Source organism: Synchiropus splendidus, chromosome 19, assembly GCF_027744825.2.
Source record: "Synchiropus splendidus isolate RoL2022-P1 chromosome 19, RoL_Sspl_1.0, whole genome shotgun sequence".
Taxonomy (NCBI): Eukaryota; Metazoa; Chordata; class Actinopteri; order Syngnathiformes; family Callionymidae; genus Synchiropus; species Synchiropus splendidus.
In genome coordinates, this window is record NC_071352.1 from 8980639 (window position 1) to 9006293 (window position 25655).

At 41.6% G+C, this 25655-nt stretch overlaps 4 protein-coding genes across 4 annotated transcripts; 3 read left to right on the forward strand and 1 right to left on the reverse strand.

Annotated features, from left to right (window-relative positions):
* Positions 1–615: 615 nt before the first annotated feature.
* Positions 616–1551, forward strand: LOC128751444 (protein PET100 homolog, mitochondrial). The gene is made up of 4 exons (XM_053852441.1): positions 616–728; positions 889–975; positions 1078–1110; positions 1265–1551. Exons 1-4 carry the CDS (start codon positions 702–704, stop codon positions 1352–1354), a joined length of 237 nt encoding a protein of 78 aa, XP_053708416.1. The 5' UTR covers positions 616–701; the 3' UTR covers positions 1355–1551.
* Positions 1552–2125: 574 nt separating this feature from the next.
* stxbp2 (syntaxin binding protein 2) lies at positions 2126–10425 on the forward strand. Its single transcript, XM_053851262.1, has 19 exons — positions 2126–2233; positions 3396–3445; positions 3527–3608; positions 3931–4007; positions 4154–4229; positions 4351–4454; positions 4525–4673; positions 4749–4833; positions 5192–5322; positions 5386–5493; positions 6089–6146; positions 6251–6316; positions 6478–6558; positions 8370–8511; positions 8574–8680; positions 8755–8853; positions 8920–9005; positions 9659–9816; positions 9884–10425. The coding sequence occupies exons 1-19, from the start codon at positions 2197–2199 to the stop codon at positions 9961–9963; spliced, it is 1776 nt and encodes a 591-aa protein (XP_053707237.1). The 5' UTR covers positions 2126–2196; the 3' UTR covers positions 9964–10425.
* Positions 10426–11784: 1359 nt separating this feature from the next.
* On the forward strand, positions 11785–15699 carry LOC128751390 (uncharacterized). The gene is made up of 15 exons (XM_053852351.1): positions 11785–11829; positions 12073–12166; positions 12236–12270; positions 12345–12467; positions 12538–12697; positions 12769–12926; positions 12998–13156; positions 13223–13361; positions 13835–13911; positions 13983–14123; positions 14192–14345; positions 14412–14533; positions 14639–14815; positions 15157–15195; positions 15280–15699. The coding sequence occupies exons 1-15, from the start codon at positions 11785–11787 to the stop codon at positions 15697–15699; spliced, it is 2043 nt and encodes a 680-aa protein (XP_053708326.1).
* A 283-nt stretch (positions 15700–15982) lies between these two features.
* Positions 15983–24919, reverse strand: LOC128751391 (myosin heavy chain, fast skeletal muscle). The gene is made up of 39 exons (XM_053852352.1): positions 24716–24919; positions 24480–24623; positions 24244–24400; positions 24144–24171; positions 23969–24074; positions 23809–23901; positions 23668–23731; positions 23490–23588; positions 23314–23417; positions 23115–23253; positions 22706–22824; positions 22448–22597; positions 22180–22350; positions 21801–22107; positions 21641–21720; positions 21491–21578; positions 21302–21419; positions 21101–21224; positions 20879–21015; positions 20551–20806; positions 20229–20471; positions 19971–20147; positions 19733–19878; positions 19575–19665; positions 19121–19510; positions 18925–19051; positions 18714–18832; positions 18435–18631; positions 18187–18370; positions 17932–18097; positions 17733–17857; positions 17356–17664; positions 17077–17280; positions 16874–16999; positions 16630–16800; positions 16449–16553; positions 16282–16377; positions 16075–16206; positions 15983–16003 (listed from the first exon to the last, which is right to left on the reverse strand). Exons 1-39 carry the CDS (start codon positions 24917–24919, stop codon positions 15983–15985), a joined length of 5817 nt encoding a protein of 1938 aa, XP_053708327.1.
* Positions 24920–25655: the final 736 nt, after the last annotated feature.

Here is a 25655-nt window from a genome sequence, read left to right on the forward strand (position 1 = left end):
TGCGTGACCTGCGTAAAATCCTAAAGCAACTTTTCATTCAGATAAAAAAGTTCACAATAAACAAATCACTACTGTTGTACGCAGATAAGTTATTAATGTTTAATCATTGTTTAACAACTTCATTTATTTGTCAAAATATTTTAGTAAATTTGTGACAAATCAGTAACAGGACCGGAATCCCACTGTCATCCTAAATAAATCTTGAAACATAAAATAAACCAGTCGTTTACTCATACTGAAACTCAGCACAAACTGGATCATATATTGTCAGTCATAGGCTACATTTAATGTGAATTATGTAGAAGCGAGATACATTGATTTATTTTTATTTATTTATTGTTAAATTTGATTGCCTTAGTTTATTTTTATTTTATTTTTTAAGGCAGCATCATTAAGCACTGTTGTGTAGCGCCTCTTAGTGGACGACGATTGAACATACAACATATCTAAAAAAAGAAAAGAAAAGAAAAAAGCAAAACGTCTGATGGAGATTTTTTGGAATAAAATGTATATACCAACTTTACATAATTCATAATTTAACTTCAAAAAGGATTTTAAGTAGTCGCAATCGTAATTTTGAGTTCAGTACAGCGCATGCGTCATGGCATCTGTGCATAGCTTCCGGAAACCCGGAAGTGCTTTCAAGGTCCTCGGCTTTCGTTTCGTAAACACACATCGTAGGTCTTTACATTAATGTGACAATGGGGGTTAAAATAGAAATGTTCCGGGTAAGTGTCTTGCTTTTTCATATTGGAAATTGTTTTTACCGGTTGTTACGTGTATAACCATGAAGTATACCTAGTTGTTTTAGCTTGAAGCCACTGTGGTGTAACAGTTAACTCACCAACCGGTGTCGTATTCATTATTATTTTTGTTTGTTCCGAGCAGATGATGTTGTATCTGTCCTTTCCCGTGACAATGTTTTGGATATCCAACCAAGCAGAATATTTTGAAGAATACATTGTTAAGAGGAAGGTATGTAGCATACATTGAATGATAAAAAATATTACAACCATTGCTTTATTTCTTCAGTAATGGGTGTGTATTATCTTTTTTTTATGTCCTACTGATGTGCAGAGAGAAATATTCCCCCCAGATGAAAGCCGTCATGTAAGTCATATTTCTCAACAAAATGCCTGTATCTTATTGTCAATGCTTATCTCTACACACTAAATATCACAATGCTTTTGAAATGTAGTTGACATGATTATTATATTGTCAATATATGATATGTATTCAATTCTTTGCACCTACCTTCTCACAGAGAAAAGAGCTGGAAGACTTTAAGGAGCGAATGCGTCTTCGTAAGGAGCAGCGGCTATTGAAAGAAATGTCTTTGGAATCCAAGAACTAAAATTATTCACCAAGCATCTCACAGATTTTTCTGGAGAATTTCGTGGACAATTGAAAACAAATTGGATGAATGCATGCCTGATTTATTTTGTCAACTTTGTCATAATGTTTTAGAGGCTGGCTGTCAAAATGAAGATACACTTTGGATTATTAAGATATGTGCATTGTCTTAAATAAATGTTTATTATTATTGTCTTTTGTATTAAGTTATTCATTGTGTTATATTGCTTGACCATTGTATAAATAACATAAATACTTTGTTATTTCAAAACCGCAACTACACTGTCAGGGCAGCGTTACAAACAACGACAGCAAAATGTTTTTCTTGGAATTTAAACACATCTTAATAATATATATTTATGTTTTTAGGTTTGTAGTATGATGAAGATATGATTTGCAAATATTAGCCACTTATGAATACAGTTTTGTAAAGTAATGTTCACTTAGATTAGATGTCCTTTATTCATTCTGAAATGAAATATTTGGCAGTTATCAAAATATTCAGTTGCTAGATCAAACGTCAATATCCTGACATGTTTTTATTTCTTCATGTACCATTAATTACAATTGAAATACCCGATTGGGGAACCAATCCGAGTAGATTTCAGGTAAACAAACAAACATATATTTTCGTTGATCCGTGGTTTACAAGTAACTTGGAGCCAACCACGTTATTGAAATCGTTGAATTATTTATGACGTTATTGTTAGACCACTTCATGAACACCTGGTTGTAGCACAGTTTTTTGACAGTAGATGGCGCCATTTGACTGCAAATAGCTGCGTGTACGCAACAGCGTGACAACAAGGAAGTTCTCAACAGACGAGGCTTGTTTCTGTCAAGATGGCACCGAGTGGACTAAAGGCTGTAGTTGGTGAAAGTAAGTGACAATACTGACGTTTAAGTCATCAAGTTTTCTTTTAGATATTGGCGTGTTTGCGTTCTATAGATCGACACAACACGATTAAAACCGGGGCAAAACTTTCTTCAAAGGCTAATCCTGAGTGGCAGGTTCCTCAAACAGCGCTTCCGCCTCCTCTCCTGTTGAAAATGCTGTCGTTGTTGATGTCACTAGTATTGCCAACTGGTTTGGCGATTGCATGATTTTCGTGTTAAAAAGGAAAAAAAACGCTTCTTCCACAATATTGAAATGGTAACCACCTACATATGTCGTGATATTACAGCTACGGGCTAACGCTAACAGCTAAAACCAAACAGGAAGTCTGGTAACTTGACTTAAAATGATTCTCAATTGAAAGCCAAAAAATAAAATAAGAACGCATTTCCATCAATATTATGATCAAATTAACCCTGTATTTAGCATTATAATGCTTGAAAGTTAGAATCGTGCCCACATGAAAGTTAACAAAACACACTGTAATCTGATAATACATGATAACCGGAGACAAACCCATGTACATACATTGCACTGAATACGAAAAGTAAAAGTCACATTTAAGTTGCTTTGCCCCAATATTCTGGTACAGCACAATAACAGTCAAGCCTTGTTAAAATGATCGTTTGGCATTCTCATAATTCCTCTCATGCTCTGTAGATGAGCCATTTCCCAATTAAGTTCATAAAATGCTACTCGAAATAAAACAGTTTTTACATGGTTACAACCTGAGAACCACACCTACATGATCTTATCCCTAAAATATGGATGTACATCGCGTTTAGAATAAGGAAGTCACTCAACTCAGGCCAAGTCGTGTGTACAATCTGCCCTCTGTCTTAAATGTGTGTTTGATTTTCTGTTCTCCAAAGGCTTGTGATGTTTGCGCTTAAATAAATATTATCTTTGAAAATTAAAACATTACCTTGGCTTGCATTCAATCTTCACTGCTCCCTTGACATCATTTAATAAACACTTTTAACCACTAATGTCTAACAATAAATCGATTTATTGTTTCATTATTAGAATAAATGTGTCCAGCATTCTTTGCTGTGACCTAAGTAGAACAAGCATTGAAGAATTATTAAACTCAAAATGTCATGTGCTTTTTGTACTTCCTTAATACTGCTTGTTTTCCCCTCCGCAGAAATCCTCAACGGGGTTATCAAGAGTGTGAAGAAGGATGGAGAGTGGAAGGTTCAAATTGCAGAATTGAAATGCAGAGTTCAGTGGATCCTTTTAATATATTAATGACTGTTTTACACGCTGTCTTCTCAGGTTCTTATTGTGGACCACATGAGCATGAGGATTTTGTCCTCTTGTTGCAAGATGTCAGACATATTGGCGGAGGGAGTAACAAGTGAGTATTAAGACATATAATGTGACAACCTTATACTTGTTGAACCGATGCTTGATCCCCTTTCAACTGCATTTTGAAAGAAGTTGAAAGAAAGATGAGGCACTCGAAATGTTTAAAACTTCAGTTCTATATACAATGCTACTTTTTACTCCTGGTAAAACAATGACTTGCATTTCTATTCTGCTTTGCATGAGGGAAACAAAGTACTCATTTGACTTTCGCATAGCAGTATAGACACAAGTGGATGCTCTCATTGTAAAGCAAAAGTGACCAGTTGTGATAATACGTAAGGGTTTTAAAAGGTAACCACTATATCTTACAGTTGTGGAGGACCTCTATAAAAGAAGGGAACCCATTTCAAGTCTGGAGGCCATATATTTGATTTCTCCAGTGGAAAAGGTCTGTTGATGTGTTTTGCACCTCACATCATGTTTGCTTTTGCATTTAAACAGATAAAACATTTTGTCTGTATATGCATGTGTAAGTGACAATTTCCGAAATTCCTTTCCTTTCTTGAAAATATATATTTTTAATTCATATTCCAGTCAGTCCGTGCCCTTATCAGTGACTTCAAAGACACGGCGTTTACATACAAAGCAGCCCACATCTTCTTCACCGATAGTAAGTGCATAACTTTATTGTATCTATTAGGTACTTTTACCTTTTTCAATAGCTGATTTGGCATATATATCTAATGATTATGATCATTCTTCATCTAATGCTCCTGATTTTATTTGCTCAGCCTGTCCGGATGGTCTCTTTACTGAGATTGGGAGATCCAGAGTAGCCAAAGCCATCAAGACTTTAAAAGAGATCAATGTTGCGTTCTTGCCTTATGAGTCGCAGGTATGGTTGATCTTTATTTGTTTTTTGGGCATAAGACAAAGTTCCTTGCTAATATGCTGCTGACCGACAGGTTTTCTCCCTGGATGATCCCACCTCCATGCACTCCTTCTACGCCACAAAGCCAACAATAGACCGAGACAAGATGATGGAGAATCTTGCCGAGCAGATCGCAACCCTGTGCGACACGTTGAAGGAGTATCCTGCTATTCGATACAGGAAGTATGAAAGAGGACTTACGCTAGCGGGAAATGACTCAGCTAAATGATTTTAATTGATGTCGTGACTTCTTCTCAGGGGACCGGAGGAGACCGCTCGACTGGCTGATGAAGTTAACCAGCGCCTCATTGCTCACAAGGCTGACAACCCAAGCATGGGAGAGGTGTGGCGCCACAGGAAAATAGCCTTATTTGATTTCATTCTGGAGCTTCGTTCCGATGTTTTGTGTTGCTTCTGGCTGTCAGTGAGCTTTGTCAACATTTCTGTGGTGGGTTGTTCCTTCTACTTTCCTCTCTTTCTTTTCATAGCTGACCTTTTCCTGTCCCTGAGATGAATCTGCCAATGAGGCATGTATTTCTTTTTATGCTCCTTTTGTCCAAAGTGCATTACCATTGAGCTCTTAAGTAACATTGCATTTGCATGTTTAGATCACAACTTGAAAGTATACTGAGGTTGTTGTCAATATCCTGATGATCTCAAGTGTCTGTTAGAGTTTTGTGAATTTGCATTTTTATTTTCAGGGGGCCGACAAGGCACGCTCACAGTTGCTGATTGTTGATCGAGGGTTCGATCCCATCTCACCTGTTCTCCATGAGTTGACCTTCCAAGCGATGGCCTATGACTTACTGGATATTAAACAGGATATCTACTCGTACGTTGTACTCATGTTGATTCTCAGTATTTAGAATTCTGACATATTGTTTTATGAATGAAGTTATCAGACGACCGGCATTGGAAATTCCAAAGAAAGAGAAGTGTTGTTGGATGAAGACGACGAGCTTTGGGTCCAACTCAGACACATGCACATCGCTGATGTCACCAAGTAAGTCTGTCTTTCCATTTACCATTAATGTGATCATAAATGTGCAGTTGGTATTGAAAGTTGTGGGTCCCAGTGCAACATTTCTCTGTTTTTACGGAGACAAAGTCTTACCACTTGTTGCATCAGTCGTCTACAAATACATTTAGCTAAATGTCTTTTATCATCTCGGTCTAATCTTCACACAGCATCACTGACAGTCAGTTGTGAAAGCCTACAGCTTTTAAAATAAAGGATGATGGCAGCAGGAAGTGGCAGATGGTAGGATTAAGGGAAGTCTCACTGGCCTTTATACGATATTAAGCATGAATATACTTATACTCTGGCACCTCCGCCACATTAATAGAAAACCTGACTGTGATGTGGTGCATGTGGGAATCAGAAGTGACCCCCCCCCAGCTCAGAAACTCTTCAAGTTTAAGTTTAGTCTCTGTACGTGGATGCATAGTTCAATTGTTAGTGGTCTATTTTTATGTGTCATTCAATTACTTGCTGGTTCAAAACCGATTATTATTGTTTTCAGGATTCATTTTTAAGAGCAAGAATTTAATATATGTTCAGTTTCCACCTTTTATTCTTTAACATATTATTTGTGTAGGAAAGTAACGGAGCTCCTGCGCACCTTCTGCGAAAGCAAACGAATGTGTACAGACAATGTAAGCAATTTTTTATTTTAATTTTTAAGTATTCATATTCCCACTTGCAGATAAACTCCTCTGTGAATTTGTGGTTTGGTTATTGTGTGTTTTCTCTCTTTAAGGCTAATATTAAAGACCTCTCTCAGATGCTAAAGAAGATGCCGCAGTACCAGAAAGAACTGAGCATGGTGAGTGTTGTATTGGATCCATCAAATAGTCTTCATAATATTTATATATAGAAACATATTGGACTTTAAAAATCAAATTTCCTTCAGCTCCTGATGAATATTTGTTTCTGACGTTAAAGTGGATTCTTAAATCCGTTTCCCTATCCCCCCTATTTCCACAGTATTCGACTCACTTGCACTTAGCTGAAGCGTGCATGAAGAAATTCAAGGCATCACTTGATAAGCTGTGTGAGGTTGAGCAGGTAAGTGCTGGAAGACTTGAACGATCCATTTTAGCGCTTGGAAAAACAGTCAAAAGTCACAGATTTCTGTCACCAACACATGAGATCCTGAGCTGCCCTGCTGTGTTTATAATATATAAATAGAAGGATAATGGTCTGTTGGTCACTCAAGAGAAAATCTGCCGTGTATTACTGCAGACCTTCTTGGAATTTGTCTGCTCATAAGTGTTGACAAAACAACCCATCAGACTGGGCGTGCTTTATCGCATGGGATCAACGGGAGTGACTTACAGTGATAGTCACTGACTAAGTATCTCAGAGTGAATGTCTGTCATGGAATTACTCCCTCCATCCAAACACTAAGTGACCTCAACGCGACGGCATTTCTGAGATGTATTCAACAGCATCCATGGCTGACGTTTCATACAGAATTGTAATTGTAATATTGCGTAAGCAGCTTGTGGCGAGGCGTTCACTTATTTGTGGGCTGTTATGTCATTCAAGTGTTTAACAAGGCAAACATGGCCTCAGTAATGCAGTCTTCCTTCCAGCTTGGCTTTATTAAAAATGGAGTCGAGCGCCAGCTCCAAAGAGTGCCAAGCCTTAGACATTGTCTGGCTGTGCCAGGCATGTTATGATTCCCCCCGAGGACTTGCTTTCAGCGACAAAGCTTCCTGTTCCAAATGAGCTCTGCTCAGACAGGACACAATGATGAGCCAAGCAATGCTGAGGCTTTATGAGACGCAAGTGTTGATGGCACTCTTGTGTGAATGAATAACCCCGCAGCATGACAGTGCTGGATTGTCACCGTGTCGAAAAGCTATTTGTTAAAGCCGATGGGCATCTCAATAGCAACTGCATCTGTGCTCAGGGAGTGTCAGTGTAACTACTGTTTTGAGTTGATATTAGTGCTTGCACTTCAGGAGATGATTTTGCAATAACTAACCGCAGGCTAAAATGATGAATTTTCAATGTTTTTTTTCAACATTTTTCATTGCACCAATTCCAGGTGCACCATATTACACAATGTGATGTCACAACCAAAAACGTCTATGATGAAACGCTACATGGGACTGCACTGATGCGGGGAAATTTCGAGTTTAAAAACTTCAAAACTCCTTATTTTATTATACTTCACTACCACCCTGATGTTTACGCTTTAATTATGTACTTTTTTTTACAGTTAAATTGGATAATTCTGTATTAAACACAATGAAATAAAACCTTGAATTAATTTGATTATTTTGTTTATTATCCCACCCTTTATTTAAAGGCTTAATATTTCATTTTACTGTTTATGACACTATAATATCACATTTAAACTGAATCTCAACACATAATCCTAAACATCTGGTGCTCTCCTTAAAACACTCCCATCCTGACATTTTTAAACGGAAATGTTCCATTCTCATAGATGTTTTGGTTTTGGCATGGAAGAAGGCTTTCACGCAAGTTATCTACATGGTTACATCAATGCACTTTTTTTCCCCCTGTGTTTAATAATGAATTGAACTCGCTGCCCTAGTCATATCACATTTATTTGCGTAAGCAACGTGTCTTTTGACTCCAGTGCAGTCTATAAACTAGTGATGGGCTGGTGAGGCTTCATGAAACCGTGTGCTCATTTTCACAGCCTAGGAGATGGCGCTCTTGTTTAAAAATGAAGTGAGGTTTCTCTGAAATAGTTTAAATCCAAAGAGCAAAGAGCACCATCTAGTGGGCTCTGAAAATGATGACACTGTTTCATGAAGCCTCCATCCATCATGAAACCATCCCATCACTACTGCAAACGGTATAGACAAGTGTCCCGCTGACTTGGTCGGCCTCTTTAGGACCTGGCGATGGGGGCCAACTCTGAAGGGGAACCTCTGAAGGACGCCATGAAGAGCATTGTTCCCGTACTACTTGACAGTGAAATCGAACCATACGACAAAATCCGCATCATTCTGCTCTATATTTTCCATAAGAAAAAAGGTAAGGCCAACCCTTGTTTGGAATACTTTAAAAACTTCATGCTTTAAAGCATCTTCTCTTAGGTATCGGAGAGGAGAATCTTAGCAAGCTCATCCAGCACGCAAACGTTCAGTCATACAGCGACATCATCACCAACGTGCAGAATTTGGGCTGTAACATAATCGCAGGGGTATGTGGCTTATTTTAGCATGCAACTTACTTGTTTGCAAGTAGTTTTAAACTTTGCATCTCATTCTTTTTAAGGGTCGCAATGCTGGGAAAACACTGCCGGATAGGAAGGAGCGCACCGAGAGCACGTACCAGCTCTCTCGATGGATACCCATCGTCAAAGATGTCATGGAGGTAAACATTTTATTTTACTATCAAAATGTTTTTTCTTCTAGTTTAACTCTCTAGTCTCCGTCTTAGAACGCGATCGCGGACAAGCTGGACCGAAAGCTCTGGCCGTTCATCTCTGATCCTGCTCCCATCACCACGACCCAGCCAGCAGTGAGGTGAGTTTTCCCATGTGTTTGTGCATTCAATTTTGCTACTGAGGATTGGAAAAATATCCCATCTGCCCAAGATTTACAGCAAGTATTAATGCTTTTAGATCACTGTTTTGTTCATACATTAAATACAGCAACGTCTATTTTGTTGCTTAATGCCGGCGCTTCTCAAAGTTTCATCTTAAAAGGGAAATTAAGCCAGTTTTCTTTTTAAATCTCCATAATCCAAGAGGGAATTCCCATTTGACGACGCCGGGATTCACTCGTAAGCCGCATAATGCACAGCACTTGCATCCTTTTAGCGGCGCACATTCAATCTACCACAAGAGCTTCCGCAGATGGCGATATCCTATTTATGTTTACCTCCACCAAGGAGGCTATGTTTTTTTCCCCGCGTTGACCTGTCTGTCTGACTATGACTGTGAATTAACCTGTAGATCCCACACTGTTACTTTCTTGCTGGGTTTTGTTCTGGGACCCTTCTGCTACCCGCTGTCGCATTCAGCTCATTCAAATATGGCTTTCAATGATGTTTTTTAAATGATAGATATGTATATAATTATGTAGATTTATAGGTCTAAAAGAAAGTCAGGCTTTTTCATGTCTTTTATAAACAAACCTGCAGTTTCCTTCAGAACATATGCTCCTCCCCATTGCAGCAGTGCACGCTTTGGCCACTGGCACAATAAGAATCCAACAGAATACCGCTCCGGCCCGCGCCTCATCATCTTTGTGATCGGCGGGGTGACACACTCGGAGATGCGCTCCGCGTACGAAGTCACGCGAGCCTCCGGTGGGAAATGGGAAGTGCTGATCGGTAAGTGTTTTGTAAAGTTCCATGTCCTTTTTGACCGTGTCATTTCAATGTGTGACGTCTTTTCCAGGATCTTCTCACATACTCACCCCAACCGGCTTCCTCGACGACCTCAAGAGTCTGGAGCAGGTCCCGAACCCCGATTGCTAATTCGACACGACAAGTGCGCGCTGGAATTTGGGTCAGAATCGAAGGAGAGCATGAATGGAAGGATTTGTCCTGCCTTGTTTTAATTTAACCAGCTTTTTATTTGAGACCATGTGATTCGATTTCTGTTATTTAATTAGATCCATGTTGATTCCTGAGATTTTTGAATTATTATTTTCGTGGTCATATATACATACATATATATAGATATATTTGTTTCTTAGTTTTGCACTTCAGATTCAGTCACTTTCCACTGTGTCGTTGGATTGCCTCGCCTTATCTCCTAGCAGAGCGCAGACTGTATCCTCGTGTTCTTCTGTTAGTGTGTTACAGATGTTTCTTTTTACCCTCTCGAGGCAACTGTATTCTCAAGTCTTGCACATCTTGATCTAGTATAATATATTGCTGGGAGGAATTTGGATTGGTTTCTTAATTGTTTATAATGAAATAATAAAAGAAATATGAATGTTGAACTTTGTTTATGCATTTGATTTGGGAACAGTGCTGCAGTCTCACTCGACAAGGTCGCTGGTTCAAATCCCGCCAGAGGCAAACCTGAACTCAGTATGTTCTTTTTTTCCCTTGGGTGGGTTCTCTGATTTCCTCCCACTCTCTTACAGCGTGGCTTTCTGGTTATTCCGTGGCTCTTCATAAGCCATTAAAGTAAGCAACAGAAAGTCGATGATGTTTAAAGCACATTAAAAACATAAGAAAAAAAGAGTCACTCTCGACTCCATCGTAAAGTCTAGTGACGGCTCTGCATTAAACCTGCAATACACTTGCATTGACTTTGACAGCAGTTTGGCTCCAGTCAATGTGGGGCCGTAGAGCCAGTTCACTCCATTTCCTTGTTAGATTAAGTAACTTTGTGTGTCAATTCTTGCTCACATTCTTCCTGTTATGTCATACACACAAATTCCCTCCTGTTTCCCTTATGTTTTTTCCAAACAGCTGGTACAAAAAGAGTAAGAACAGTTCACCTTATACCTTGAGGAGATATACTGTATAATATACAGTATGTTATACAACTAGAAATAGATCAGTGCAATAAACCTGAATCAGATTCACTGACTGCTGCAGTCAAAAGTGTAAAAATATTTGTATAAAAATATTTTTGGGGGGAGGGTGAACATTTTTTGTAGAGCGATTTACAGAATTGTTTTTCAGCAATTACAATATGAAGGGGTCATAATGTTAAGTGGCATCATAAAATTTGATACCGAATTAGTCATAGATAACTATTATTTTCCAGATTGTTCTGACGTCGAGAGATTATTAAATGGACAAATTGTTTTCTTGAATGACGGGTCAAAGGTCGACCTCCGTCGTTGTAAACACAGGGTTCATAAAGTCCCATACTTCCAGGATTAAAAGGTCAGACTGAACTCTTTCTTCTTATGAAACATTTGAATGCAGCAGACATGTGAACGTGGGCACATGTCTGTCCGTAACCCAGACTTGGACTCAAAAGTTCATCTGTAGTTTTCAACCTGCTAAATGCAAACGTTAAAGGCAACTATAGAGTTGGATCATAAGGGGAAATGTATACACCTATCACTGCAAAGATCATCCCGCTCCATGCTGAGGATTATGTTTTCATCTAGGATTACCGATGGTAATATTAAGAATAGAGCACTGCCGAGGGTCTTAATGGCAATGGGTTAATACTCCGGACTTAACTCCGTTTAAAAGCTGTCAACCGGGGAGCACCCACTACACATTCAGAGTTTCAATGAAGCGGATCGTATTTTTGATTCCGTCCTGATCTATTTTATTCATCTATTTCTTCTTGTTTGGGGTCATTTGTCGCGGTGCGGAGTTGGAATGGCAGCTTCTGAAGTCGACCCGGAAGTAACTGACACCGTCATGGTAAGTTTTATGGTAAGCAACCATATATATGTGAGTGTTAAGACAAGCCCAGTCAAGGTTTGCTGTTAATTCATGACATAAATATGACTCTAAATTAGTCACGTAAGTTCGGGCTGCTGGTCAGAAGGGGAAGATTAAGTGTGGAATGGTTGGACCAAGAAAGCATTAGTTGCAACGGATGTTGATGCGTGTAATTAAGTTTTTACGCTCTCATTATTTTCTCTTTAAAACAATGTCAAACAGGGGCCGGCTGAGCAGCAACAGATGTTCAACATAATGCTGCACTCGCAGCGTGGCAGGATGGATGAGCAGCGGTGCACCTTGAATCCGTCCCAAAGTAAACAAATGTGATCCTCACGTGGATTTTTTGGCTTTCTCTTGATATATCTCCATGTCTTTCCTTCAGATCCAAACAAGCAGCTGCAAGGCTTTCATTACCAGGTACTTCGTACCCGTCAGCCGAGGGCTTGTTTCAGTGTTAGATGTGATACTGAAGGAAATTTTACTCCCTCCAGGGACCAGCGCATCACGGCTCTTCACCACAGATCTCTGTCATAGAGAGTACTCCGGACATGAACAGAAAGACACTGTTGGTTCCACCCAACCATTTCCCGATGCCGCCTCGGCATGACGGCCCAGTGAGTGCTGTTCTTTGAAGGGTCACCGTTGTTGAAACCTGCACTGATTTTCGCTTGTCCGTGTCTTCAGGCAGACCCAGAAGAAATGCAGAAGATGGTGATGAATATAGTAAGTCATGGCCAACGTGGACGCATGGACGACCAGAGATGCACCTTCGACCCAAGCAGGAGTGCCCCCAGCACTCCGACGCACACAGACAGGAAACCTGTCGTCTCTGTAGATAACCCAGGTAGCTCCCATGGCAATGTTATCTATCGTCTCCATCTGACTCCTGAACGTTTCCCTCATCTTTTGATGCAGATTCCGAAAAGTTTTTCAATCTCCTGGCCCACACTCAAGGCCAGCGACTTGATGACCAAAGGGCCACTCTTCCTTCTTTACCGAAGGCACAGGTCGAAAATGACGGACCTAGTGCCGATGGATCCGGCTACTTGTGCTACATGGTCTCCAAAGTTCAGGTATTTCATGAGAGTTTTTTTACAGTCCAAAGTTCTTGATGCTAATTCAAGAATTCCAATGTCATTTTCAGGGCTCCAGAATGGACGATCAGAGATGCTCTCTTCCTCAAATCCTGCCCACTGACAGCCACCTCTCAACTAACCATCATTCTGGATCTGGCGTTACTCGGTCGGCCTCCTTCAGTCCTGGTTCTGATTTAAAAAGCAAAGATGATACGTCTCCGAAAAGGGTAAAGCTGCGATTTACTGTTCCTCATTGCGATTCACATTCCACCAATATATGTTTCCCTCTATAGGCTTTGACCCCATCCGAAGAGAAGGACTTTTTGTCCATTATGAGTCAGACTCAGAGAGGGCGAATGGAGGAGCAGAGATGTGTGTTAAGTCCGAAGCCTAAACCCAAACAGAATTCCAATCAAGGCACCGGTTCTGAAGGTAAGATTGTTACAGTTTTCATCATCTGCCTGGATCAGTAGTGAGTTAGTAGCTCAGTTTCCCCCCTGCAGCCCTAGAATTATTAAAAAAAGGACACTTTAAATTGAACTTGAAAATATTAGAAACTTTAGTTTTAGAAAACTTATATTTTTTAATTGTGGACACACTTTATTAAAAACGTCAGAATATAAGTCATACATATTTAGGCAACAGAACAATGGTTAAAGATGTAAAAATTTAAAGTATTTTTGGGCACATTTATTTTGATGGACAAGAAATATGTATGGCATTAAAATAATGTATTTACATTTTAATATCAGTCGTAATCGCAGTGGAATAAGAAAATAGACATAAAAATGAGGGCAGAAAATAAAGACCTACAAAGTATTGACAGACATTTGGAGATATTTGAGGGAGAGTTTATGTTTTAACTGATGCAGGAGATCAACAAGTGTTTCTTCTCTAAATTCCAGGAGTACAAAATGGAGGCTCATCAAGTGCCATGGAGAAAGACGCAAGCTACCTCTGCTACATGGTGTCCAAAGTACAGGTTTGTGAGTGTGAATTGTTACCCTTAAACACAAGGCCATTTTCAAGCTGCCTTTTTTTAACCATCCATAGGGGTCAAGAATGGATGAGCAGAGATGTTCTGCACCTCATATTCTGGAGAATCTCTGTACACCATCAGCTCAGCGCAAGGAGACGTCTGATAAACTGAAGTTTGACCACCTAAAACATGCCAAAAGTAGTCAAGACCTGCAGGTGAGAGGACCTCACACCTCACCAACTTATTGCTTATTTTTTATTCATATTTGTCTTTCCTAAAAAAGGAGCTGTCCCCTGTTGAGAAGGACAGATTCTATGAAATGATAAGCCACGCTCAAAGTCGACGGATGGAAGACCAGCGCTGCTCCTTGCCACCCAGCAGCAGCACACCTGCCACCCCGACACACCACGGAAGTGCTGTAAATAACGCGCTGACGGGTCAGTAAAGCCGCAGACACAAAAGAAGCTTGTTCACGAGGACTAACACAGGATCCTCCCTGACAGGTGCGGACGCTGATGCATTCTTCAAAGCAATAGCGACCAGCCAGGCTCGACGGCTGGACGACCAGCGGGTCGCGCTCCCCTCCCTCCCTGGAATATCCCGGGAGTCTCTAAGAAAAAAAAGTGTAATCTTCCCGCACTATGTTAAAAATTAAGTTGACTTAAAATATAAGCTTGCATCGCATCTAATAAGTCATGGCTTTCAGTGTTTACCTTTGTTTTCCCTCAAGACCTCAACCCCAAAAATCACAGTGGCTGGAAGTACACCAACAACATCCAGGAGGAACTGCTCCGCATCCAGCGCTGCGGCACAAATGCCCGACGGTGGCTCGCCCAGGGGACTGCCCAAGTCTGCGTCATTCAGCCCAGGAACTGAATATCAGAAGGCGCAAAACTCTCCTGCACAGGTAGTTTAAAATTATTTATTTATTATTCTATTAATATCAATGATACTTTGACTATTTAGTAGATATTCAATAGTATACTTTTTCAATTTAAGTAGTCGTGCTGCATAAGATGTTCAAGAAATAACTTTACTCACAGTATTTGTCCGATTATCACCCATTTTTTGAGTCATACACACATGGGTCATTCGAGATGAAAAACTATATGTTGCGATTTACTTTTTCATTATTTCCGTTCTCACTCTTTCAAGAAAGAATCTGTTTATTTCATTGATATTTTGTTGGTGAATATATTATTATGATTATTATAAATAGACTAAATGGAGGTCTTTTTTTAATTTAAGGTCACAGTGAGAGTGTCGATGAGCTTCACACCACAGATGGTAAGTTTTGTCGAGGCCTCCATCTTTGTATTATTAAGCACAATATGTTTAGGAACCTCAACTGGTTTGTCTTATGTAACGCAGGCACATAAGGCCTTTGACCAACCAGGCACATTCCCTGAGGTCTTCCTCACCCTCGGGGCTCCTGGGGACAATCTGGTGATCCCTCTGAGCCCCGCCGCCGGGAGACCCCTATCGCTGAACCTTAACCTTGTTCCTAAAGAAGGTTACCGCTCAGGACAGTGCTCTCCTTGCCACACCAGTCCCAGACGAGCGCGCTCAAGGCCGTCGTCTCCAAAGCCAGGATGCGCCACAAGGACCCATGCCATCACCCCAGATGAGAACTGTTTCTCCTTAATAGAGAAGGTTCATGCATCCCAGCTGGACAAAGGGGGGCGTCACAATATGAAAGGGGATCATGGGAAGGGAAAGGGACGGACTGATCAGGGGAAGGGGAAGGGAGGTGGAAAGAAGGAGAAGAAGAACGGTGGCCATAAACATTAATTTTGAAATGCTCATGGTATGTAAATAGTGTGTATCTAGTTTTAAGCCATAATCTATTTCAATTATACTTGAAATTCAAATTTAAGATCCTTAAAATCCAATGTAAAAGGCACTTAAAATGTGTTGTGATCAGGAATAGGTAACTGACCCTGACATGTATTAGAATATCTAATGATTTTCTGCATAATCATGAATAAAAACAGACCAGAAAAGTTGTCTTCTTCACATTTATTGAGATTCACATGGGACCAGGCTCATATTGTATGGAACCCTGAGATTGTTTTTATTCAGCAGAGTCGCCTCCCTGAAAGAATAAAAAACAGGATCAATATTTGTGTTAAAAAAGTGTATTTAGTTACGCAAACAGGCACTTACCTTTCCAGCATCACGGCTCTTGGCTCTAAGCTTGTTGACTTGGGACTCAGCAATATCAGCACGCTCCTGAGCCTCCTCCAGCTCATGCTGGACCTTCCTGAGTCTGGACATGTGGGTGTTGGCCTGCTCCTCCTGCAGTGTTAAGTGGAGTTGTTTGAGTGTGCCAGTAAAAACAGAGCTACAGTACAGTACTGTCTGTAAACGTACCGCCTCTTCAGCTTGTCTCTTATAAGCCTTGACCTTCAGCTGGAGCTTGTCCACGAGATCCTGAAGTCGGTTTACATTCTTCTTGTCCTCCTCAGTCTGAAAAGAAAAAAAAAACATAGTATTAATGTATAGGGGAAAGGTCTTTCAACTTGGAGGCTAAACCGTACCTGGTAGGTGAGCTCCTTCACTCTCCTCTCATATTTGCGGACACCTTTAACAGCATCAGCTCCACGCCTCTGCTCGGCCTCAACTTCAGTTTCCAGCTCACGGACCTGAGATTCAATTTTAAATTATTTAATTGTATGTTTCACGGTTACACATTTAGAATTGTGCCTAATGTAAACGTACTCTGGACTCCAGTTTCTGGAGCTGCTTCTTGCCACCCTTCATAGCCAGGTTCTCAGCCTCATCCAGACGGTGCTGCAGGTCCTTGACAGTGACCTCCAGGTTCTTCTTCATCCTCTCCAGGTGAGCGCTGGTGTCCTGTTCTTTCTTCAGCTCCTCAGCCATCATGGCAGCCTTAAAAATATCACAAAAAGGAGTCAAAAGAGCATGACTCTGGGTAACAAATCGCAAATGGTGGAACGCTCACATCAGTGATAGCTTTTTTAGCTTTCTCCTCAGCATTTCTTGATTCCTGAACAGCATCATCAATCTCACCCTGAACCTGCACCAGGTCAGCTTCTAACTTCTTTTTGGTGTTGAGAAGACTCGTGTTCTGAAGATGGAAAAAGAAAATGAATACAGGTTTTTAGTGACTACTGATGGACACCAAATCAATTTACTGATACCCACCTGGGAGTGAAGAAGGCCAACACGCTCGCTGGCGTCCACCAGTTCCTGCTCTGCCACTTTGCGGCCTCTCTCAGTCTGCTCCAGAGCAGCTCTCAGCTCCTCAATCTCAGCCACCATCAGGCCATTCCTGCGCTCAACCATGGCAACCTGCTCCTTCATGTCTTCCTGACCTCTGATTGCATCATCCAGGTGAAGTTGGGCATCCTGAAAGTGATGTTAAACCCCTCATGAATCATGATCTGTTTTAATACGTGGACTAAATGAAAAAGAACAGCTGACCTTGAGTTGGCCCTGGACATTCCTCAGTTGTTTCTGGGCCTCAGCAGCCTGCCTGTTAGCATGGCTGAGCTGAATCTCCATCTCATTCAGGTCACCCTCCATCTTCTTCTTGACTCTGAGGGCATCATTCCTGCTTCTAACTTCAGAATCCAGAGTGCTCTGCATGGAGTCAATCACCCTCTGGCTGTTCCTCTTGATCTGTTCCATCTCCTCGTCCTTCTCAGCCAGCTTCCTGTCAACCTCACTCTTGATCTGGTTGAGCTCAAGCTGAACACGGAGGATCTTGGATTCTTCGTGCTCCAATGTGCCCTGAAAGAGGAGGCATTCCATTTGAGCACCATGAGGAATTCATGCAGAGATTAAAAAGGTTGACTCACTTCAGCTTCCTCCAGGGCTGTCTGAATTTCAGACTTCTCACTCTCAACAGCCTTCTTGGCCTTCTCAAGCTCGTGGATGCTCTTTCCTGTCTCACCAATCTGTTCAGTCAGGTCAGAGATCTCCTCTGCAGGAGGAAAAGATAGTCACAGTTTACAAAATATGAATATTCAGCATTTTCATAAGCATAAATTGACATACGCTGCAGGTTCTTGTTCTCCCTCTTCATGGTCTCAAGATGGTCCAGAGCCTCCTCATAGGAGTTCTTCATCTTAAACAGTTCAGTGCTCAGAGAGCGGGCCTCCTTCTGGGCTCCCTCCAGCTCGGCCTGGCCCTCCTCGTACTTCTGCTTCCACTCTGCCAGGACCTGGAGTTATGTACGATAAACCGAAATAAGTTATGAGAATAACAAGCAATGCATTCACGTCAGAAGTAAGTGAAAGTGATTTTTATCACCTTGTCAAAGTTCCTCTGTTTCTTGTCAAGGTTGGCAGCCAGGGAGTTAGCTCTCTCAACATCAATCATCAGGTCCTCCACCTCACCCTGCAGTCTCTGCTTGGTCTTCTCCAGAGAGGCACACTTGGAGTTCACAGCCTCGATGGACTCCTCAGCATCCTGCAGACGCTGAGCAAGCTTTTTCCTGCAGAGGTGAGAGCATCCTTGTAGTTTGGTCCCTGATATATGAAAAAGTGAGTTGTGTGTACTTGGCCTCCTCCAGCTCCTCAGTACGCTGGATAGCATCAGTCTCATATTTGGTTCTCCACTGAGCCACCTCACTGTTGGCCTTGGACATTCCCCTCTGCAGCTCAGCTTTAGCTTCCTGCTCCTCCTCAAACTGCTCTCTGAGCAGATCGCAGTCATGGCGGGCCGACTGGACAGCGTGGGCCAGGGCGTTCTTGGCCTATATTAGCGAAACAAATAAAAAAAGTTGATAACTATGATGACTAATTTCTGTTTAGAAGCAAATAATGATACTATCGTACCTTCACTTCCTCCTCAATGTGTCTCTTGAGCTCCTCAATCTGCTGAGTGTAGGCCTGTTTGCCTCTTGTCAGCTGTGAAACAAGAGCTTCCTTCTCCTCAATCTGACGGGCGAACTCGCCTGATGAAAGAGTCATGGAAAAAATAGTAGAATCTTTCAAATACGAAGAGGTAGAATGAGCTTCTGTTCAATAACATGACTGAGGTGCTCACCGTTTTCTGTCTGAAGCCTTGCTCTCTGAGCACTCAAGTCATTCAGCTGACGAACATTTTCATCATTTTTCGTCTTGATTTCACTCAACTGGTCTTCAAGGGTTCGGCACATTTTCTCCAGATTGGCCTGAATTAAAAACAGACATTTGAGACATTTAAATTCCGATGTTTTATTTCCCTCAGAAGAAGTACTGACCTTAGATTTAGCGACAGCCTCCATGTTGCTGGAGAGGTCATCAATCTCCATCTTGTACTCGCTCTTCTCCTTTTCCAGCTTCTGCTTGACACGCTGAAGGTTGTCGATCTGCTCTCCCAACTCTGCAACGCTGTCAGCCTGCTTCTTGCGAAGAGCTGCTGCAGTAGCTTCATGCTGCAGAGTGGACTCCTCAAGGTCACGGCGAAGCTTCTGGAACTCAGCCTCTCGCTTCTTGTTCATCTCAATCTGAGCTGCTGTTGCTCCACCAGCTTCCTCCAGCCTCTCACTGATCTCCTCAAGCTCCCTGGAGAGGTCGGCCCTCTGCTTCTCAACCTTTGCACGTGCGGCCCTCTCAGCCTCAATCTCTTCCTCCAGCTCCTCAATGCGAGCCTAAACCAGAGAGAACATTTGAATCCTTTTTTCTACAAATATCAAGGCATCTCAAACACCTTACCTGGAGCTCCTTAATCTTCTTCTGGAGCTGAGCACCAAGTGACTGTTCATCCTCAATCTTGCTGAGCAGCTGACTGGTCTCAAAGTCCTTCCTTGATGGTAAAGAAACAAGTTCAATAGTGATATTTGAAGGACAATAAAAAGCCATTTTTGTCATACTTCTTGAGCTTCTCCTCCGACTGCTGTTTGTCATTCTCCAGATCCATTATGGATTCCTGAGCAAGTTTCAGATCTCCTTCTAGCTTCCTCTTGGCCCTCTCCAGGTCCATGCGGAGCTTCTTCTCTTGTTCCAGTGATCCCTCAAGCTGTCAAGTCATTGTCAGTGTGAGTTATCTCTCAAGTAACTCACAATTGTCAACTGATGCTTGAACTAAATGATACAAAATAGTTTTCTTACATCATCGACTTGCTGTTCCAGCTTGGTCTTGGCCTTGGTCAGAGTATTGACTTTGTCTTCCTCTGCTTGGAGATCATCCAGAGTTTGCTGGTGGGCCTCTTGGAGGGCTTTCTTCTCCTTAGTCAACTTGGCAATAGACTCATCTTGAGATGCCATCTCCTCTGTCAGGTTTTTCACCTGAATTCAAAGCAGATTATCAATAACATTATGAAGACTTGACATTGAAATATGATTCTTTTTAAGCGTTTCGAACTTCACCTTATTCTCAGTGGCATGTTTTTCCTTCTCCACTTTGGCCAAGGTGAGCTCAAGATCATCAATGTCCTTCTTCAGCTCAGAACATTCATCCTCCAGTTTCCTTTTCTTGGCTGTCAGCTCAGCATTGATTTCCTCTTCATCCTCCAGCCTCTCAGTCGTCTCTTTGAGTTTGGCTTCTAACTGGATCTTGCTCTTGATAAGTCCCTCACACCTCTCCTCTGCGTCTGAGAGGTTCTCAGATTCCTTGTTGCAACAAAGAATGCATAGTTTTGTTTCAGTGCAAATGAGAACATGCATCAGGATCTCTGGAGAAGATACTCACAGCGGCCACTTGCAGTTGAAGGTCATTCTTCTCCTGCAGGAGAGACACCATCTTCTCCTCAAGTTCCTTCTTCTTGGCCAGAGCAGCAGCAAGGTCTGATTGCATCTTCCCGTAGTTTTCCTTCATCTGTGCTAGCTCTTTCTCAGTCTCAGCGCTCTTCAGAAGAGGTTTGATCTTGAAGTACAGATGCATCCAGGGCCAATTTTTCACATTCATGAATGACCGGATGTTGTACTGAACAGTGAAGATCGCATCTCTGAAAAAAATTGAAAACAGATCTTGAACATCTCCCATCAGCAAAAAAATAAGAAACTGAAAAGATCTTCACCGGCGCTCCATCATCTTCACAAACTCCTTCCTCATGAGGTAGCCTCTGCAGAGGGCCTGAGTCATGGTCACCAATGTTGCAAGTTTATCGTCTCTCATCTCCTCCAGGGTACCCAGCAGACCAGCTTTGAAGAACACCTGCTCATTTTGTGGAAGAGACATTTGCTTTAGCAGATTTTCTTTAATAGATACCATGCATTTTATCTCATCTCTGCATGGGAACCTTTGTATGTCCAAACTTGTACTGAGTGTGATCCACATCGATGGAGCCCAGCAGCTTCTCAGAAGCTTTCTTGTTGTCAATGAACTGTCCCTCTGGGATGACGCTGGCATTCAATACTTTGTATCTAACAAGAGGAAAATAGAGTTGGCTTTAGTGTACGATCACATGACAAACTGAAGCAGGATGGAATCTTAAATTCACCTCTGCTTGAAGTCACCATAGAGGATTCTGCTGGGGAAACCCTTCCTGCAGATTCTGATACCCTCCAGCACACCGTTACACCTCAGCTGGTGGATGACCAAGAAGTTCTCCATCAGACCTGTGTGTTATGCGTTTGACAGTTATTATTACTTTGGCAAGACAGAAAAATCCTGGATCATAACAACAAACCTGGAGTCTTTGACTCGTTGGGAATCAGACAGCGCACAAAATGAGGGTGAGTGCTCCTCAAGTTGGTCATCAGCTTACCCAAGTTCTCCTGAAAGAATGGATATCTCAATGTGACACCTCGCAAATATTTTTAACCCAACTCAATTTTACCCTGAAGAGAGCAGACACAGTCTGGAAGGAACCACCCTTCTTCTTTCCTCCACCCTTCTTGCCACCGCCACCAGAAGCCTCTGCATACAGAAAATTGAAATTCAAGTCAACATTGCTTACTCACCGACACAAATACTGATAGTTCACAAATGTTTCTGACCTTCAGCGCCAGCGTGAGAGGCATACAGGAATGCCAGCAGTTTGTTCGAAGCCTTCTGATAGAGCTGGACCACCGAGTCGTTCAGGGGGTCCTTGTTCTTGTCCAACCAGCCGGTGATATTGTAGTCCACAGTACCAGCATAGTGAACCAGAGAGAAGTGAGCCTCGGCTTTGCCCTTTCCAGGCTTTGGCTTCTCAAAGGCCTTGGTCTTGCCAAGATGCTGATCGTGCAGCTTGTTCTTAAAAGACGTATCGGTAGCTTTGGGGAACATACACTCCTCTTCCAGGATGGAGAAGATGCCCATTGGCTGATGGAAACATGATTCATGTTTTACAACAAATTATTGTCCCAGGTTTCCATGAACACAAACTAAACTCACCTTCTCAATAAGCTCAATGCAGGCAGCCAAGTCCATACCAAAGTCAATGAACTCCCATTCAATACCCTCCTTCTTGTACTCCTCTTGCTCAAGGACGAACATGTGATGGTTGAAAAACTGTTGCAGTTTCTCATTGGTGAAGTTGATGCAGAGCTGCTCCAAGCTGTTGAACTATAATTAAAAAAAATGCACCCATAAATTAAAAGCCTTTCATTGATTAAATTAGGTTAGGTAATTAGTTATTTTTATTTTTATTATTTTTACTTGCATCAAAGATCTCAAAGCCGGCAATATCCAGCACACCAATGAAGAACTGCCTGGGCTGCTTGGTGTCCAGCATCTCATTGATACGGATGACCATCCACAAGAACATTTTCTCATAGACTGACTTGCACAGAGCTGAGACGGCGTTGTTCACCTGACAGACAGAGGGAAGACAATTCCTCATTCACTGATCAAAAACATTGTATGAGTCATAGTATAAGTACATTTGATTCAGTGAGAACAACACAATCTGAACATTTACCTGTGGAACGGTTTGACCTTTAGTCACAAACTCATTTCCGACCTTGACTCTGGGGTAGCACAGAGCTTTCAGCATGTCAGCTGAGTTCAGGCCCATCAGGTAGGCAATTTTATCAGCCACTGATGTGAGAAAAAAAAAAGCTTGTTATAATAGCACTTAAAAAGTTTTGTTTAAGACTTAGTTCAATGTTATCCCTGTTATGATATGGAGAAAACACCAATAGTATCCTTACTCAATCCTTGATCGAACATGTTATAGCAGCAATGAAGGAGATGTATTTGCAATTTGTTATTACCATCAAAGTTAAAAAGGCATTTGATATCTTTGCTGAAACGATTCTAATAATCCACTGTATATTATGCCGACATTTCTTTTTTAATTCTAGCTGTGAGTGCCGCAGTGTAGCTACCTTCAGTGCCGTCAGGCTCAGCCTGCTCCTCGCGCTGCTTCTGCTTGAATTTCATGTTGCCGTGATGCATCACAGCTCCAGTCAGCTTGTAGATGCCAATTTTTTCATCGGCGGAGAAACCCAGGATGTCGATGGCAGTCTGAAAATGATCAGATCAAGTTAATACAGTAGTTGCTTTCTAAATGGATTTGTGACTTACATCAGTGGCAATGAACTCCTCCACGTCATTGATGCTCTTGACAGTGATCTCACCCTGGCTGATCATTGGGTAGTCGTATGGGTTGGTGGTGATCAGAAGAGCCTCTGTAATTCAGTAACTAGTGAGTTAGCATGCTTCAATTTTATGTTTATTTGTCATAGTTTGCTGTCACGTACCCAGCAGCTCGGGCTTGTGCCCAGTCATCAGCTGGTAGAAGATGTGGTAGCTCCTCTCAGCAGACAGCTGGAAGGTGACACGGGACTTCTCCAGCAGATCTAACATGAGACAAAAATGGGGAATTAGCAGTGTAAAGGAAACAACAGTGTATTTTTGAAAAGGGAAATAAAATCCTACATGTTTCAATATCAGCTGAGGCAAGTTTTCCAGTTGACCCGAAGTGGATTCTGATGAATTTACCCTAGATATTTACCAGAAACAAACATTTGAATTTGAAGGAATGTTCCAGATCAGTCATCTAGATGTGTTTCAACTTACAAAGCGGGATGAGTTGTCATTCCTCACAGTCTTGGCATTACCATAGGCCTCCAGCAGAGGGTTGGCAGCAATGATTTGATCTTCCAGTGAACCCTAACAAAGTAATATTCTGAGCTTCAGATGAATTCCCTCTCAGCATTGAAAATCCCTTGTTTTATACCTGCATCTTTCCAGGAGTTTGCTCTTTCTTTCCAGCAACTGCAATTGTTGCAAAGTACTGGATGACACGCTTGGTGTTGACAGTCTTTCCAGCACCAGATTCTCCACTTGGGATATAAAGAGTCATTTTGATGACAAGTTTAGCAACGCAAAACAATTACAAACATGACACTTACGTGATCAGGACAGACTGGTTCTCACGGTCTGTAACCAACAACAAGTGAATTTGTTTTGAAAGTACTCAGATCATTGTATTTTACTCGTGATCTGCTTTACCTGTGAGCATGAACTGATAGGCGTTATCAGAGATGGAGAAGATGTGAGGTGGTGCCTCAATCCTCTTCTTGCCTCTGTAGGCTCCAACAACCTGAGCGTCGTACACTGGAAGCCACTTGTAGGGGTTCACCACGACGCAGAAGAGGCCGGAGTAGGTCTGCAGTATTGAAGATGGAATTAGCAAATGCAAAAGAACAACTTTTGAGATGATAAGAGTATGAATGAAAAAAGCTTACGTAGATCATCCATGATGCAAAACGCTCTTTGAGGTTATACAACACAGCAGGCTCATTGAGGTGGGTCATCATGGCCATGTCCTCAATTTTGTCGAACTTGGGAGGATTCATGGGATGGATGTCATCCTCCTTCACTGTGAGAGTCTGTTCAGAAGGTAAGCAATAAGAAAAATGTTTAAAGTTAAGTTAAATGTTCTGTCTTCTCTGTCAAAAGATCATGGAATTGCACCACCAACCTTTCCAGTCACTGTCTCCACCGTTGCCTTGCCTCCCTCTCGCTTGATGAGTTTACCCTTGAGGTACATATCATCTGTATCAGCCACGAAAAATGCAGTTTTGGCATCAAATGGGGCAGTCTGAGCTTCAATTCTCTCCTTCTCTGGTTTACGGAGATAAATGGCTGCAGGCCCGTAGGCCTCCATCTCTGCGTCCGTGCTCATGATGGCACCTCACAGGTAGTCTGGAATAAATATGCATACATGCATTTTAACAAAAAAATACATGGACTTTTGGTGTTTCATAATGAAGGAAAAGATGTTACCTCCTATAACCCCAGCTGCAGATAGAACACAATCAACCTTTTTACCCTATGGTGAAGTATGAAGACAGTTAAAAGGAAAGCAGATAGAATGTGGCAATTTGAAATAACCATTTAGCTTAACAACACGCTTGTGTCTTTACCTGAGTTGGAATCCGACCAGCTATTGGCAAATGCTAAAGCAGTGTCTTTTATAGGGGCCCAACTGTCTGTCCGTTCTCAGTAGGTGTGCCCATTCTCTAGATGGTCATGTATTCTTGTCATGTTGTCACTAATCCTGTGACATTGACATTTGCGGTTGTTAAAGTCCATTGGCCGGACACTTGTGCCGGTATGTATTCCTTTCCTGTTCAAACAATTGATGGTCAATGGTGCTATTTGTTGAAGGATTTTACAGGATTAAAGAAACAAATGTAACAACAAAGAAAATGCTTGCAAACTTTAGATGCATTTTTCTATAGTGCAAAAAAACCTTTACAAAACTTAAAAATCACATTAGATGAAAAGTTTCTGTTGATGAATTACATTTATTCAATTGTAGTTAATATATTTTATTTTTTGTCTGAACATAAGAATAACCAAAAAACATTCATTGCATAAGTTACACCGTCAGAAAAAACAATCTTCGCAGGCCACAC

What these genes read in the sequence shown, in the direction of transcription:
- LOC128751390 (XM_053852351.1), top strand. Translation starts at nt 11,785, where the DNA reads ATGGCAGCTTCTGAAGTCGACCCGGAAGTAACTGACACCGTCATG. An exon ending in TGCAAGGCTTTCATTACCAG is followed by an intron (nt 12,271 to 12,344) that starts GTACTTCGTACC and finishes TACTCCCTCCAG; the next exon opens with GGACCAGCGCATCACGGCTC. An exon ending in TGTAAATAACGCGCTGACGG is followed by an intron (nt 14,346 to 14,411) that starts GTCAGTAAAGCC and finishes CCTCCCTGACAG; the next exon opens with GTGCGGACGCTGATGCATTC.
- LOC128751391 (XM_053852352.1), bottom strand. Translation starts at nt 24,919, where the DNA reads ATGAGCACGGACGCAGAGATGGAGGCCTACGGGCCTGCAGCCATTTAT. An exon ending in TGGAACAGCAAGTCGATGAT is followed by an intron (nt 19,879 to 19,970) that starts GTAAGAAAACTA and finishes ATGACTTGACAG; the next exon opens with CTTGAGGGATCACTGGAACA. An exon ending in AGGCTGTCGCTAAATCTAAG is followed by an intron (nt 19,052 to 19,120) that starts GTCAGTACTTCT and finishes TTTTTAATTCAG; the next exon opens with GCCAATCTGGAGAAAATGTG.
- LOC128751444 (XM_053852441.1), top strand. Translation starts at nt 702, where the DNA reads ATGGGGGTTAAAATAGAAATGTTCCGG. An exon ending in TTAAAATAGAAATGTTCCGG is followed by an intron (nt 729 to 888) that starts GTAAGTGTCTTG and finishes TGTTCCGAGCAG; the next exon opens with ATGATGTTGTATCTGTCCTT. An exon ending in CCCCAGATGAAAGCCGTCAT is followed by an intron (nt 1,111 to 1,264) that starts GTAAGTCATATT and finishes ACCTTCTCACAG; the next exon opens with AGAAAAGAGCTGGAAGACTT.
- stxbp2 (XM_053851262.1), top strand. Translation starts at nt 2,197, where the DNA reads ATGGCACCGAGTGGACTAAAGGCTGTAGTTGGTGAAA. An exon ending in AGAAGGATGGAGAGTGGAAG is followed by an intron (nt 3,446 to 3,526) that starts GTTCAAATTGCA and finishes CTGTCTTCTCAG; the next exon opens with GTTCTTATTGTGGACCACAT. An exon ending in GAAATGGGAAGTGCTGATCG is followed by an intron (nt 9,817 to 9,883) that starts GTAAGTGTTTTG and finishes CGTCTTTTCCAG; the next exon opens with GATCTTCTCACATACTCACC.